This window comes from Neofelis nebulosa, chromosome 14 (genome assembly GCF_028018385.1).
Source record: "Neofelis nebulosa isolate mNeoNeb1 chromosome 14, mNeoNeb1.pri, whole genome shotgun sequence".
NCBI classification, from domain to species: Eukaryota; Metazoa; Chordata; class Mammalia; order Carnivora; family Felidae; genus Neofelis; species Neofelis nebulosa.
In genome coordinates, this window is record NC_080795.1 from 81,970,101 (window position 1) to 81,984,928 (window position 14,828).

General features: G+C 67.0%; 3 protein-coding genes across 3 annotated transcripts; 1 reads left to right on the forward strand and 2 right to left on the reverse strand.

The window, feature by feature from the left end:
* On the forward strand, nt 1–4,480 carry THEM6 (thioesterase superfamily member 6). Its single transcript, XM_058699272.1, has 2 exons — nt 1–681; nt 3,776–4,480. Exons 1-2 carry the CDS (start codon nt 169–171, stop codon nt 3,887–3,889), a joined length of 627 nt encoding a protein of 208 aa, XP_058555255.1. The 5' UTR covers nt 1–168; the 3' UTR covers nt 3,890–4,480.
* A 2,712-nt stretch (nt 4,481–7,192) lies between these two features.
* Nucleotides 7,193–8,386, reverse strand: SLURP1 (secreted LY6/PLAUR domain containing 1). Its single transcript, XM_058699962.1, has 3 exons — nt 8,261–8,386; nt 7,784–7,903; nt 7,193–7,481 (listed from the first exon to the last, which is right to left on the reverse strand). The coding sequence occupies exons 1-3, from the start codon at nt 8,331–8,333 to the stop codon at nt 7,294–7,296; spliced, it is 381 nt and encodes a 126-aa protein (XP_058555945.1). The 5' UTR covers nt 8,334–8,386; the 3' UTR covers nt 7,193–7,293.
* Nucleotides 8,387–12,145: 3,759 nt separating this feature from the next.
* LYPD2 (LY6/PLAUR domain containing 2) lies at nt 12,146–14,109 on the reverse strand. The gene is made up of 3 exons (XM_058699963.1): nt 13,937–14,109; nt 12,851–12,970; nt 12,146–12,419 (listed from the first exon to the last, which is right to left on the reverse strand). The coding sequence occupies exons 1-3, from the start codon at nt 13,995–13,997 to the stop codon at nt 12,214–12,216; spliced, it is 387 nt and encodes a 128-aa protein (XP_058555946.1). The 5' UTR covers nt 13,998–14,109; the 3' UTR covers nt 12,146–12,213.
* Between the last annotated feature and the right edge of the window lie 719 nt (nt 14,110–14,828).

The following is a 14,828-nucleotide window of genomic DNA, read 5'->3' on the forward strand; positions in this document are numbered from 1 at the left end:
CCTCCCCAGCCGGCTTCGCGAGGTGGTTCGCTCCGGTAGCTCGGCTCTCGCCGGTTCCGGCGAGCGGGCGAGGCGGGGCGCGGGCACCGGCGCGGCGGACTCCAGCGCAGCGCGCCCCGGTCGGCACCGGCGCCGCGGGTTCCGCCGCACCCCGCGCCTGCCGCCGCGATGCTGGGGCTGCTCGTGGCGCCGCTGGTCCTGGCGCTCGTCTACTTCGCGCTGCTGGACGGTTGGTACCTGGTGCGCGTGCCGTGCGCCGTGCTGCGCGCGCGCCTGCTGCAGCCGCGCGTCCGCGACCTGCTGGCCGAGCAGCGCTACGCGGGCCGCGTGCTGCCCTCGGACTTGGACCTGCTGCTGCACATGAACAACGCGCGCTACTTGCGCGAGGCCGACGTGGCGCGCGCCGCGCACCTGACGCGCTGCGGGGTGCTGGGGGCGCTGCGCGCGCTCGGGGCCCGCGCCGTGCTGGCCGCCTCGTGCGCGCGCTATCGCCGCTCGCTGCGCCTGTTCGAGCCCTTCGAGGTGCGCACCCGCCTGCTGGGCTGGGACGACCGAGCGTTTTACCTGGAGGCGCGCTTCATCAGCCTGCGCGATGGCTTCGTGTGCGCGCTCCTGCGCTCCCGCCAGCATGTGCTGGGCACCTCGCCGGAGCGCGTCGTGCAGCACCTGTGCAAACACAGGGTGAGCACCTTCTTCCCCCCTCCCCGGGCCCGGGTGCACACCCTCCGCGGGGACCTGAGGGTTCCTGGTCCCTGCCCCCTCCTCTAGGGAAGGCCACCCCCTTGGGGTGCTCCTGTCCCGCTGAGTGCCACACTCCAGCCCTTACTTTTGGACCCAGGGCCTCACTTCACTGATGGCCATTCTCCCTGAGAGCTCCCAGGGTCCCTGAATCCACTCCTCATACACGTTCTTAGCGTGCTCCCCGCCTGCCACTTCTTAAGCTCCCCTCTCAGGACTCCATGCCACCCCATGCGGTACCCCCCCGCTTTTCCCCCAACAGGAAAGCCCTGACCAGGCCTCTCCCGAGAATCTAAGTCCTGATGCTGCTGTGTGGCTCGGAGTGTGTAGCCACCTTCTCTCGTCCTTGGTTCTCAACAGGCGGGATGGTGTCCGTGAGAGGTTACTGGGAGTTCCCAAGGACCCGAGGACACCCCCTCCCCCGCCCTTTGCACACAGCTTGGAGCTGAGGGCTTGGGTCACCACCACCTGGGTTTGGGGTTGGGGGACTGAACTCACAGAGCTGCAAGCCCTTCTGCCTTTTCCAGTTGGCGAGAGGGCCGCAGTGCCCGTGTGGGGCCAAAGGACCCTCCCCAGGGCCTGCTCCTTCCAGCACAGCCCAGCCTGGCTACCGCGGCGTGGCAACGGGGCCCTGGGGACGACAGCCCTGGGGACGGCAGCGCGCCACCACCGGAATGGTTTCCAGGGCAGGCTCCGGCCTGAGGCGGCGTCCCGAAAACTTGCCTCAGGAGCTTCCGTGCCAAAGCCGGGGCCTGCCCCAACCCCTGGGTGCTCTAAACGAGGGCGCTGCCCTCTCTGGCTTTGAACAGGTGCCTCCTGAACAAGGGGGAACACGGTCTCATGTTAATCGTGAGAGGGTGGTCTTTCCCCCATACCGGAGGTGGGGAAACTGAGGCTCACAGAGGCCATGGGCATAACTCCCTGGTTTTCTGTCTCTGGACACCCCCCCCAAAGGTCCTGGGTGTCCCCCACCCCATAGGGACAGAGATGCTCCATACGCCCTTTCACGTGTAAGGAGGCCGGCGTGGGGAGCCTCTGGTCACGGAGGCTTTAAGTCAAGGGACTGAGAGATGGGACTAAAAGACAGAGGGAGTCTCTCCTACAACAGAGGGTGCCGGGTGGCCGGTGGGGGCTGGAAGCGACTTCCAAGAGAGCCGATAGTGCGGCTCAGCAGGTGTGCCCGAGGATGCCCAGCCACAGATGGGAGGGCCAGGGCATGGCCAGGAGGAACCCAGGTGCCTAGGCTAGGTGAGGTGGGCCCCAGGCAGAGCCTACACGGGGCAGTCTGAGCCCAGTGTCTGGGCTGAAATGCTCTGAGTCCGGTTTCGCCACCGCTGGCTGGGAGGAGAGTGTTCCCAAGAGCCTGGACATTGAGCAGAGCTCCCCTCACTCCGGGGGAGGCCAGGGCTGCCACTCTACTTGTCCCCGTTTCCCTGGGAACACCCCAAGCCCGTCCCCGAGGCCTGTGACCTCTCAGGCCTGGCCCGGCAGCCTCTTGCCTCCCCATGATGGCTGGGTGCATGGGGGTGGGGTGGGGGGGCGGGGGGATCGCAGCAGTGGGCCCAGAGCTTCTGGTCCAGCTTCTCGTGGTACGCTGGAGAAGAGAGGTTCACGGCAGCCCCCGTCCAGCACTTTCCCAGCAGAGGGTGGCTGACAGCCACCCTTCCACTCCCCTGCTCCAGACTCCTGAGGCCTCTGGCTGCTCCAGGTCACCCGTCACCCCTCTCCAGCCAGCTGGCCTCAGAGGGCTTTGCCTGGGTTCTGGGGACACACGGACGGCTCCGGTGTGGCCCTGTTGGGGAGACAGGCCTGAGGAAGGAGGATAGTGTCTCGAGACAGGAGGATGAATGGCACTGGGGGCCTCAGGGAGGGCCACCTGCAAGGGGAGGCGGAGGACACGTTCCAGGGGGAACAGCGTGAGCAGAGGCCCAGAGGTGTGAAGGCCGCACCCTGGCTGGCCACCCCTCCCTGCACCCCTGCTCGTCCCCGGGGCAGTGGGGCCGTGGGAATGTCACCCCTCCCTGCACCCCTGCTCGTCCCCGGGGCAGTGGGGCCGTGGGAATGTCACCCCTCCCTGCACCCCTGCTCGTCCCCGGGGCAGTGGGGCTGTGGGAATGTCACCCCTCCCTGCACCCCTGCTCGTCCCCGGGGCAGTGGGGCTGTGGGAATGTCACCCCTCCCTGCACCCCTGCTCGTCCCCGGGGCAGTGGGGCCGTGGGAATGTCACCCCTCCCTGCACCCCTGCTCGTTCCCGGGGCAGTGGGGGTGTGGGAATGTCACCCCTCCCTGCACCCCTGCTCGTCCCCGGGGCAGTGGGGCCGTGGGAATGTCACCCCTCCCTGCACCCCTGCTCGTCCCCGGGGCAGTGGGGCCGTGGGAATGTCACCCCTCCCTGCACCCCTGCTCGTCCCCGGGGCAGTGGGGGTGTAGGAATGTCACCCCTCCCTGCACCCCTGCTCGTCCCCGGGGCAGTGGGGCCGTGGGAATGTCACCCCTCCCTGCACCCCTGCTCGTCCCCGGGGCAGTGGGGCCGTGGGAATGTCACCCCTCCCTGCACCCCTGCTCGTTCCCGGGGCAGTGGGGCTGTGGGAATGTCACCCCTCCCTGCACCCCTGCTCGTCCCCGGGGCAGTGGAGCTGTGGGAATGTCACCCCTCCCTGCACCCCTGCTCGTCCCCGGGGCAGTGGGGCCGTAGGAATGTCACCCCTCCCTGCACCCCTGCTCGTCCCCGGGGCAGTGGGGCCGTGGGAATGTCACCCCTCCCTGCACCCCTGCTCGTCCCCGGGGCAGTGGGGCCGTGGGAATGTCACCCCTCCCTGCACCCCTGCTCGTCCCCGGGGCAGTGGGGCCGTGGGGATGTCACCCCTCCCTGCACCCCTGCTCGTTCCCGGGGCAGTGGGGGTATAGGAATGTCACCCCTCCCTGCACCCCTGCTCGTCCCCGGGGCAGTGGGGCCGTGGGGATGTCACCCCTCCCTGCACCCCTGCTTGTCCCTGGGACAGCGGGGCCATGGGAATGTCCCCCTGTCGCCCTGCAGGTGGAGCCCCCCGAGCTGCCAGAGGACCTACGGCACTGGATTGCCTACAACGAGGCCAGCAGCCAGCTGCTCAGGGCTGAGAGCGGCCTCAGTGATGTCGTCAAGGACCAATGACCACCACACCCAGCCCGCCAGCCTCAACGTGGGGGCACTTGCCTGCCGGTCCCTGCCTGCCAGGGCCAGAGGGTGCGGGATGGACCCGCCAGGCCCACGTCTCCCAGCTGGAGCGGTCCACGACCAGCCCTGTCGGCCCAGCACCGCCCCCCCCCCCTCCACCGCCCCAGCCCGCTCAGGCCTCCCCCTCCGCCCATTACTGATGTCCCCCTCCCCCATACTGTGCTGGGCACGGGATGGGGGTGACTCAGATGCCCTGACACAGCTCTGCCCTCAGAGTGGAGGTGACGGGAAAAGTGGGAGGCCCAGGACCCTTGGGACGTGGGCTGTGGGGCTGGGAGTTCGGCCCCACCCTGTAGGTGAAGCCAGTCTGGGGCCCCATGGTGTAGGTCAGAGCCACCGGGGCCCCAGAGCTGCCTCCTTCCACCCTGTCCCGGAACCCGGCCGCCAGCTGGAGCCAGGAGCGCAGGGATGCCCCCCGATTCCTTGCCTGCCCCCCACGCTGATCTCTGCCTTACAGCTGCAACGGGAAAGCTGCAATGTTTCTGTTTTATTTAAAGAAACCCCAAGATTAAAGGGTTTTTAATGTCAGTGTGCTGGGGGAAGACCTCATTTCTGAAGCCCCCACCCCCCAGGGAAGCAGCGGGCCCCCACAGGTGTTTTCTGGTGTGGGGGCTGTCTAGGCTTCTCGGGGTCCCACAAACTTAGGGACTAGGTGGGCAGGGCAGGACTGGCCCCTCTTGCACAGAGCATGGGACCAAGGCCAGGAAGGATTTGCCCCACTCCCCTTCCAGACCCTGGTGCTCTCCTTGTCCCTGGCTCTTGGGGTTTGCTGTCCCATGTCCCAGTCTGCGGATGGCTGGTGCAGGTTTCTGGTTTGGTCCCAGGGTCCAGTCCGTGATCCTCCAGAGTTTAGGAGGCTAGGCCTCAGACTCTGGGGTTGCTGGGGTGGGGAAGTGGGACAGCAGGTGGGGCAGAAGGTCAGTGGACCTTAATGGGTGGGGACAGCACAGGGGCCCTTCTGCAAGCCCCTCAAAGAGGACAGGAAGTGTGGCCACCGGGATAGAAGACAGGTGAGCGATGGCATGGGCCACGTCATGCTCTGACCACTTGCTCAGGAGGGCCCCAGTCCGGGGGCCCAGAAAAGAACGGGTAGTTGGAAAAGTTGGGTTTGCAACATGGCGTTCGGAGATGGGGGAGTGATGCGGCCCGGCTGAGGTCACGTGGCTGGCGAGGCCGGGCCTCCCACCTGCCTTGAGCAGCCGGCCTGCAGCCCGCGAGGGTGTTTGGGCTTCTGCAGGGAGTGAAGGACCAGGGACAACCCGGGGCGGGGAACTTGGGGGGTCCATACAGGTGTCAGGACAGATTCCCCACGGGAACTGTGGACGGGAAGCTGCGCACAGTAGGTCTGGGTCCCAGCAGGTCCATCCGGTGGTGGTGAGTTGCCAGCTGGCATCCCGGAGCAGGGCAGGGGCTGAGGAGGCAGGACGGGTCTGCGTGTCTGTGTGAGGTGTTCAAGGTGGTGGGGCATCTGGGCTGGACGTCCCTGTGTCCCAGGGGCGCTGTAGTTTCTTTGTCCGCTCGAGGGAAATACACCCCAGCCAGATGGGGGCGGAGGGGAGGGGAGGCTCCCTCTTGCTTTTTCTGTTTGGAGAAGGTCTGACCACAGAGGGGTCCTTGCTGACCAGGGGACACCCGTCCAGGGCACAGGGCTGGCCAAGGTGGGGCTTGGGCTGCCCCACCCTCCCCGCCTAGGAACCAGGTGACCTTGGGGGGGGGGGTATCTCTCCTCTTTCTGCGTTCTTTGTGACCCCACGCACCACCTCCTCAATCCTAAGGCCCCAAGTGTCGGCAGCTGGTGCGGCCACCCCAGGGCCAGCCCTCCCGGGGCCCCACCTGTGGCCTCCCCAGCTCCTGGGGGTGGGGGGGCGGGACGCAGGGATGTGCAGATCTGACCTCAGGTGTCCTCAGGGCTACAGACAGAGCAAGGGCTTTCCTTGGGCTCAGGTCACTTGGCAGCTCCCGCCAGGGGAGGGCAGGGTAGCCCCGTGCTTAGGTGGTGATGGGGCAGGGGTGCCCTCTGTTTGCCAGGCTGGCACTGTGTGAAGACCCCGCGGGTGCGCCTGGCCAGCCACCTGCTTCCTCCAGGGGTGAGGTGGCTGTGGAGCCGGGTGCGCAGGCTCACTCCCCCCCCCCCCGCCCCCCCGCACCTTGAAGAGCTCAGAAGCCGTATCCTTGCTGCCCCACTGGAAGCTGAGGCCAAGAAAGGGCTGTAGTGACGTCTCACTTTGTCCCCGTGGTCCCCAAGGGGCCCGGGCCCCTTGCCTCCAAATCCTGGGCCTGGTAGAGACTCTCTGGAAGCCTGGCCCTAATGCGGAGTCTGGAAAGTGCCCAAGCCAGAGGGCAGCGAGGGGAATTGGGGCCTGGAGAGGGGCAGTGACACCCTGGGGTCATTCAGGCCCCAAGGCTGCCGATGTGCAGTGTACTGGACGTGTCTCCTGCCTCCACCTCCGCACAGCGCTGCCGAGCCAGGCCGTGGCCCACGGGTGGGGGGCAGGCCTCAGGAGGGAGAAGCAGGTGTCTGAGGTTCGGCGGCGGCCGAGGCTGCTGCTGCCCGGCTGGCTGGCTGGGGGCGTGGCGGGGAGCCCAGCACTGGCCCTGGGTGTCTGGGATGAGCTGGCACGTCTTCAGTGCTCCACGGGCATGGTCTCACTGCAGCTGTCCCCCGGGGCCAAGATCATGGTACACCCAAAATCGGGGGGCAGGGTGACTGAAGCGCGTGGAGGTGTGTGGGCTTCAGCTGGCCCAGAGGTATCCCACGTGCACTTGGGAAGGCCTGGGCCGATGGGGCAGGCAGCCTGTGCCCCCCTGTGCCCTCTGCCCAGCGTCCCCTGCTGCGGCTGCAGCACCCCCGTGCCGGACATGTGGAGCGAGACATACCCACCCTTGACCTCAGCTTCCCTTCCACCCAGGGGGCAGGGGTGGGGGCGATGCCCCCCGGGGTCTCAGGGGAGATTCTGGGGGTGGGGACAGATCTGCCTTGGGCTAGGGAGCCTGTCCTGGTCTCCGGGGCCGTGGGACTGGTTTGCAGGAAGGCCGGCCCAGGATGCGTTTCTCCTCCCAAGCCTCTGTTTCCCCTTCTGTGAAATGAGGCCAAACGGCCCTGGATGAGAAAAGGGCCAGGTGCCCAGAATGGGCCCGACTCAGCTCAGCTCCCCCGGAGGCCAGCTCCGGGGGCTCTCGGCACCCGGGAAGGAAAGAGGTCGTTTCTGCCCTGACTTCGTTTATTTTCTGCAAGCGGGCAGGGAGGCCCCTGGCAAGGCTCTCACCCCTTGAGTCCCATGATTAACCGGAAGCTTCTGGAAGCGTGCGGCTACGGGTGGCCTCTGGTGGTGGCAGGCCCTTCAGGGAAGGAGTGGGGCCCCCAGCGGGGCCAGGGCCCTGACACGGAGCTTGGTGGCCTGCACGGAGTTGCACAGATCGCGGAAACAGCAGTAGACGGCGCGGGTGCTCCCCATGCTGTCGGGGTCGGTGGCAAAGCAGGAGTTGGAGCAGGACCGGGTCACCAGGGGCATCTGGTTGAAGGGGTACTCTGCCAGGGCGGGCAGGTGTCAGCGCCTGCTCCGCCACGGCCCGGTGCCCTCCCCGGCTGCCCCGACCTCCACGCCCTTGACCCTGCGGCCCCCAAAGTGATGGCTGGGCCTGGAAGCCGTCCGTGCTCCTGTCCCAGCCCTGAGGTGGGAGCCTGGGGCCCCCGGGGCCGATGCCGCCCTCGTGCGGCACCACAGAGGCAGGCCGGGGGGGCTCCGCCTCGGGGCCCCACCCCCAGTCCTGAGGGCCTTCTGGGGGAAGGTGACCACTGCGGCCCCCCGGCCTGTTGTGGGCCAGACTCACCGGCCTCCATCAGCACCAGCGTGGTCATACAGGCCGTGGCCTCCGGCTTGCAGCGAGTAACGTTCTTGCATAAATGAATGGCCGTGGGCTGCTCGCATGTAAAGCATCTGAAGGCCTCACCTGGGCGAGGGATGGGGCAGACGTCGTCGCCTGGCCTTGAGACCCATCTTGGAGGAGGCCGCGTATGGTCTAACCCCTGGGCCGTACCCCACGTGCCCCCTGGCGTGTCTCCCTCGCCATCCCTGTTGGGGGACGCGGCCCGCCTCGCCGTGACCCTGCAAGGCCCGGGGCTCCGACCCGTGGACTGGAACGCTGCATTCCTCTGTTGTGCCTTGGTTTTCCCGCCTGGAGAGTAGGGCTTCGAAGCCCGTCCCGAGCGAAGGCTCTAGGATCCAGGAGGCTCATTTAGGGGGAGGGAGAGGAGCCCAGTGGGGGGTGTCAGAGGCCCCCCTCCCCGCAGAGGAGGCATCCACTCACCAGCGTGCAGGCAGGAGGCTGCAAGCAGCAGCAGAAGCTGGAGCAGAGCCCCGCACCGGGCCATCCGCCCCATCTGCCGTGCTCGGCAGCGGGGAGCGGCCGCCTCTGCGGGCACTTATACCCTGCCCTCTCTGTGGTTCCTGCCAGGTGGTGGCGGGAGCGTGTGAGTCAGCAGGGTGGTGCGGGACAGGGCGGAGGTGGGAGGCGGCACGGCGGGTGGGCGGGCCAATCATTCACAGGCCGTGGGGACCGGGACCCCTCTTCGCTCTAGCCACCTGGTGCTGGCCCACAAGCACCACACAGGTGCTGAGCCCCCTGTGGCCCAGACTCAGGTGTATGTCACGCCCAACCAGGGCCAAGGCCAGCGTCCTTCACACCCAGGTGTCCCTCTCCCTGGCGTAGGTGCCCACCAGACCAGAGGTCCGGAGGGAGTGGGGAGTCAGGCCGCGTGCAGAGGAGGGTGAGTGCCTGCCTGGTAAGGTGTAGGGACCGTGTCAGGTCGGATGGTCTGGGCCCCCCAGGCTCCTCCCAGGCTGATGGGTGTGGGGCTCCAGAGAGGACCCTCAATCACTGCCAGCCCCTTCCCTGCAAATGACCTTTAGACTTAGCCTGGGCTTCCCTCAGTTTTAGGCCCCAGACAGCAGGGCTCTGCCCACCCCTCAGCGCCCCCGCCCCCCCTTGGCCTGCCAGCCTCCTTCACTGCCCACTCCCCACCGCAAATCTTCCCGTACCCACACCTTTGCCTGTGCTCGGCCTCTCGGCGGACACCCTCTCTGGTCTCCCAATCCCAGCCCCACATCTTCCACATGCTCTAAGGCCCACTGAGCTGCCTCGTCCATAGGTCTTCCTGGTGTTCCAGCCTCTCTGGTTTCTCAGTCCTCTGAGGACCTAATGGATGGATGGACAGGTGGATGGATGGGTGAATAGATGGCTGGGTAGACAGGTGGGTGGGTGGGTGGATGTGTAGATGGTTGAGTGAGTGGATGGATGGATGGATGGATGTGTAGACGGATGAGTGGATGGACAGGTGGATGGATGGATGAGTAGATGGGTGGGTAGATGGATGGGTGGATGTGTAGACGGATGAGTGAATGGGCAGGTGGATGGATGGGTGAGTAGATGGGAGGGTAGATGGATGGGTGGGTGGATGTGTAGACGGATGAGTGAATGGGCAGGTGGATGGATGGGTGAGTAGATGGGAGGGTAGATGGATGGATGGGTGGATGTGTAGACGGATGAGTGAATGGGCAGGTGGATGGATGGGTGAGTAGATGGGAGGGTAGATGGATGGATGGGTGGATGTGTAGACGGATGAGTGAATGGGCAGGTGGATGGATGGGTGAGTAGATGGGAGGGTAGATGGATGGGTGGGTGGATGTGTAGACGGATGAGTGAATGGGTGGGGGGTGGGTGATGTTTGAAGGAGTGGATGGGTAGAAGGCAGTGCGTGAGTGGAGGGAGGGCGATGGGGGGAGGCAGGAGGTGAGTAGATGGGGGAGTACCCGGCAGATGAAGGAGTGTGAATGTGTAGCAGGCAGAATGGCGAGGGTGGGTGAGCCCTACTGTAGGGTACGGAGTCACATCCCAGTCTCCAGAAGGGACAGCATGCTGGGAGGAGCTTTGCCTGGCACTCAGGAGGCCTGGGTTGTGGTCTTGGATTTGCTGCTGACTCCGTGTGTGGCCTTGGGGCGACTCCCTTGCCCCGCTGGACTTTGCATTCCTGTTTGTAGGATGGGCCCAAGGACCCAGGGCAGTTTCGAGGGCAGGCGTGAGCTGGCCTTGTGGACCGAGGAAACAAAGGGAGGGCGTTACTTGGGAAGGAAGAGACCACGGTTGCTGCAAACCATCAATTGGGCCACACTTGGCAGGTGCAGGCACAGGCAGCAGGAGGGGCAGCCCTTCCCCAGGGCTTGGTCCACAGTCGCGCCCAGGATGTTGCGAGAGGAGCCAGGGAGTGTCTGGTGTGGAGCCTGGCAGCCTGAGTGGGTCCCGGCTCCACCTGCGTGACCATAAGCCCCTCTGACCGCCTTTCTTTCACCTGTAAACCCGGCGGAGCGTCGTCGGCCGCGAGGGCAGCCGTAAAGACGAGGGAGTGGTGGTGGATGTGGCATGGCAGAGCCCCTGCCCAGGCAGGGAAAGCCTGGGAGGTGTGGACGGCAGAGAGGGTGCTCTCTGCCGTCCACAGAGGCGGGAGAGGGAGGAGGGGCACAGCCAGGACAGGGGCGCACAGCTTTCCCGTGTTTGGCTGGAAGGCTGTGTGTGTGTGTGTGTGTGTGTGTGTATCGAGTCTCAGCCCAGGCTGTAAGTCTCAAGTCCCCACCACTCCCCTTGCTTTTGTGAGACATGCCAGAAAAGCCAGGTGAGGGGTGTGTTGAATGGATGTGGACAGCGCCTCCTTCGTGACCAAGTCGGAGCTCAGAGTTAACCCCCAAAGGGAGACCGTTCTTGACCTCCGAGTTCCCTGCTGTTCCTGGAGTCTGCCTGGGCTCTCTGGAGGGTGGTGGTAATGCTACGTGGCCAGTCCGTGCTGGCCACTTGGGTGGGGCTTGCTGGGCTGTGGGCGTCCTGTCCCCCAGGAGCTGGCTCAGGACCACAGAGCCCCTGAGACTGCACGTCATGTCACAACAAGCAGAGGTCTGGGGGTCCTGGGGTCCTGGGGATCTGGGGCCTTCAGGCCCTGCGTCTCCTCTCTCAGAGGCGCGGGGTGTCCTTCACCCCCGGACAGACCTGCTTCAGGTCCTGGCTGCTGCCGTCCCCCATCCAAGAGCAGGGAGCCCCGGGAGGGGTGATGGCTGCTTGTGAGGGCTCTCTGGGCTCGGGGCCACGGGCCCGCCCGCGGGGAGCGCGCTGGCACACTAGATGGGGGCCTTCCTGGCCCCATCTCAGCATGGCGGGACGCTGGTGCCGTGTCCCCTCCCAGGACTGAGCCAGCTCACCAGGGGCCCAGGAGAGGCCGGTGGAACGGGGTGACTGAGGGCCCTCCCCTCCCCTTCTCACCTCCCTCAGGTGGCCCTGGGGGCAGGTCAGCACTGGGCGGGGGGGGGGGTGGTGCTGGGGCCTGCCTTCCTCAGGCACGGGGCCCTTGCCATGTGTGCCCCAGGACCGCACGTGTGCGCACAAACGTGTGTGTGTATGTGAGAGCATCGAGTCCCAACACAGGTGCAGGCCTGGGGGTCCCTGGGGACGAGAAGCCTGCCGGACAGGTGACTCCTGGGAAGATGTCTGGAGGATTCTGGGCTGGCCCGAGGCCGCGGTGGGGTGAAGGTCCCCTCCGCGTTGGAGTTGGGCCACCCCGGGCACCCAGGGAGCGGGGCCTGGCGAGCCTGGAGAAGGCAGAACGTGCCTGGTGGCCCTCTCCGCCACCCAACATAGGGGACCGTGTCAGCACGGGCAGGGAAGGGCCCTGCCCGGGGGCCAGGTGAGCGGGCGGTGGGGGCTTCGTGGACGGATCCCCGATCCCAGGTCACTCTTCCTGCCCGGGGCTTTCTTCCGCCTGGCCTGCCCTCCTCTACCCAACCAATGTCTCGGTCATCCAAAGCCTGGCCTTGAGGGCCCCTCCTCCGAGAAGCCACCGGTGACCCGGCCCTGGCAGGTAGGTGCTGCCCTGCCTGCGGGGTCCCCCTCTCTGCCCCACCCCAGTCAGGCCTCCTCCCCCACAGGGTTTGCGTGGGTGTCACAGGCCTAGTGACCGTCCTCGATTACCACGTCACGGGACGTGGAGAGGAGGCCCCTAGAGACAGCCCAGAGGCAGACCGGGAGGGGAGGGGAGGGGCTGGGGAGGGACCGCGGGGGACACAGGACAAGGCTGACGGAGCCGGAGACGCAGCTGTAGGCCCCCCGCCCCCCCGTGGGCAGGGCACCCAAAAGCAGACACAGGACGCTTGGTGCAGGGGTGGTGCTTCTTCAAGAGCGGTTGGGGCTGGCTTGCAGGGGTGTGGGGGGGGGGGAGGGCTCTAGGGTCCAAAGCTCCAGAGCAGGAGGAGCGCCAGCACGAAGGCCAGGCTGCGGCGGCCGTCCAGGGCGGACGCCCCGCCCACGTTGCACAGCTCGTTGTTACAGCAGGACACGGGCCGCGTCTGGCCGATGCCGTCCACGTCCGAGGGCACACACTTGCTGGAGCAGGACTTGGTCACCGTGGAGTCCCCCAGGAAGGGGTACACTGTGGGCCACGTTGGGTGCCCGGTCAGCTCCCGAACCCCAGGGCCCCCAGGCCTGGCCCCGTGACCCCGGGGTGGGGGTGGGGGTGGGGGGTCACTGCTGCACCTCAGTCCCCCTCCTCTTTCCTTCCGCCACCGTGGGGGTCCTACGTGCCAGGGACGCAGCGGCTGACACGGGGATTCCCGGCTGGATGAGGCAGTTCCTCTCCAGGTGCCTCGAGCAAGGCTGAAGGCGCGTTTCCGTTAAAGGAAAGAGGGGGGCAGGGGCGGGGGGGGGGCGGCGAAGGGCTTCCACCAAAAGCCCTTTTTGCACAACGGCTGGGGCCGTGGCTGCGCGCTGTGCACGGGGCCCCCACAGCTGGCCAGGGGTGACACCCGGGAGGCAGCTCTGACCCTGGGGCCCCAGCCCTGCCCCGCCCAGCCCCCCGCTGACCTATCTCCAAGGAGTAGAGGGTGGTCTTGCACATGGTTTCGTTGACACCGCAGGTGGCGATGGTGACGCAGCTGGACACACTGGTGGGCTCGTGACAGGTGTAGCATCTCAGGGCCCCCACTGGGTGAGAAGCGGCACAGGACGCGTCAGGCAGGCCCTGCGCCTCCCCAGCCCTCTGTCCCGGAGGCCCTGGTTCGAGGGGGATGACGCCCCCCGGGGGGTGCCCGCCCACCGAAACTCTGGGAGGATTCAGGAGGTTTGGGCAGGAGGTTGGGGACAAGGTGCGCTCCCAGGGGAGGCGGGCCGAGGTGGGGACCGGGCAGCTCTGGAGGCGTTGAGGGGGGGCCTGCAGGGTCAGGGAGGGCCTTGGTGCGGCAGGACACCCCCTCGGGGTCCTCATCAGCAGAGAGCAGCACCCGACCGAGGGGTGCAGTGGGGCCTCGGGAACAAGTGAGGAGGGGTGCGGGCTGCGTGCATCCACAGGCATCGGCTTCGCAGAGGCGGGGAGAGCCATGGCCCCAGGGGCCAGGCAGGTCAGGCCGGGGGGGCCCCGGGTGTGCTGCCCTCCCCTCCTCTGCTGGGTCCCGTCCCACCGCAGGAGCCCAGCTGGGCCTGGCCGCCCAGCCCAGTGAGGCCGCAGGGCCCTCTCCCCCACCGTGTGGCCCTCTGTCTTCAGGTTGACCTCAGTTTCCCCTCCGCCCAGCTCCTTTCCTGGTTGGGTGTGGGGGCCCCGAGGGGCTGGGGTGTCTCCCCTAGCCGGTCTCTCGGACCTCCCAGAGTCTTCCTGGTCTTCCCAAGACGCCTCCCAAGGCCCGCCTCCACCGTGGCCCCGGAACCAGGGAGCACGATTCTGACGGTGCCCTCTGCGGCCCGAGGCCCCCAGTGACAGGCAGGTCCCCAGCTGGCACCCGGGGCCTCTGCTGCCGCCCCAGCCCACCCAGCCAGTCCCAGCCCTGGGCGCAGGCCCTTTGGTACTGCACCCACCTCTCCCTCGCTTGGTCTGAGGGCCCTACCCTTCCCCCTGCACTCACCCCCCTCCCCGCCCCGCCTCGCCTCTGCTCGGGCCCCTCTGCCTGCACCCCTCACCGAGCTCGCCGCTGCAGGCCACCAGCACCAGCACCAGCAGCACCGGCCGTGCCCCCCTCATGGTCCGGTCCTCACGCCGCAGCCACTGCTCCCTCACCCTCGGCCTGCCCGCAGGGACAGCAGACACCGGCGCAGCCACCCGACCGGTCAGCCGAGCAGATTAGTGCGATTGGGTTTCCTGTGGGCGGCTGGGGCGTGGAGACCCACCCCCCCCCGCCCCCTGGGGCCCCTCCCGCCTCCACCCGACACCCCACTCCTCCCGCCCTCCCTGTCCCCTTCCCCACTCCTGTACCTCCCACAGCCTGGGGCCCCTCCCTACCCCGATGACCCCTCCCTGCCGTTTGGGGGCCCTCACCTCCCTGTGACTCCCTTACCTGGGCCCCCTATCTTCTCCTTCCTCCCCCATTCCTGCCTCTGCCTGGCACCCTTTCCGCCTTGGGTCCCCATGCCTATCTCCAGGGCCGAGTCTGGGTCTAGGGGCTCTGGGTTCAAATGCTACCAGGGTGCCCCGGGACGCCCCCTCGTGGGGCACAGTGATGGGGGCGGACTGCCGCCTGGACAACCAGCCACAGTGTACTCGGAGGCTTAAGGGGACAAAGACAGGAAGGTGCCGGGTCAACAGAAAGGGCCTGGACGGAGGTTGGAGGTGGGAAAGGGCCAGGGTCGCCTTGGGGACGCTAATCCCGGTGTCCACTGGAGGGGCGGGCACACCTTGATCTCTAATGGGGCCAAAGGGTCTGCCCCTCGGGCAGGGCTCACGGGGCCCCAGCGCAGGTCAGGAAGTTGATGGGAAGGGCCTTGCCTAAGGCTGGGACAGGACTCAAGTGTGGCTCCAGCCACTGCTCCTCCCGTATACTCACATGCACACATGCGTGCCAGACACATGCACACG

Coding starts and splice junctions, on each gene's coding strand:
- THEM6 (XM_058699272.1), top strand. CDS start 169: ATGCTGGGGCTGCTCGTGGCGCCGCTGGTCCTGGCGCTCGTCTACTTC. Junction 682..3,775: donor AGCACCTGTGCAAACACAGG/GTGAGCACCTTC, acceptor GTCGCCCTGCAG/GTGGAGCCCCCCGAGCTGCC.
- SLURP1 (XM_058699962.1), bottom strand. CDS start 8,333: ATGGGGCGGATGGCCCGGTGCGGGGCTCTGCTCCAGCTTCTGCTGCTG. Junction 7,904..8,260: donor AGCCTCCTGCCTGCACGCTG/GTGAGTGGATGC, acceptor TCCCTCGCCCAG/GTGAGGCCTTCAGATGCTTT. Junction 7,482..7,783: donor GCTGGTGCTGATGGAGGCCG/GTGAGTCTGGCC, acceptor CCGCCCTGGCAG/AGTACCCCTTCAACCAGATG.
- LYPD2 (XM_058699963.1), bottom strand. CDS start 13,997: ATGAGGGGGGCACGGCCGGTGCTGCTGGTGCTGGTGCTGGTGGCCTGC. Junction 12,971..13,936: donor GGCCTGCAGCGGCGAGCTCG/GTGAGGGGTGCA, acceptor CTTCTCACCCAG/TGGGGGCCCTGAGATGCTAC. Junction 12,420..12,850: donor CCTCTACTCCTTGGAGATAG/GTCAGCGGGGGG, acceptor CGTGGCCCACAG/TGTACCCCTTCCTGGGGGAC.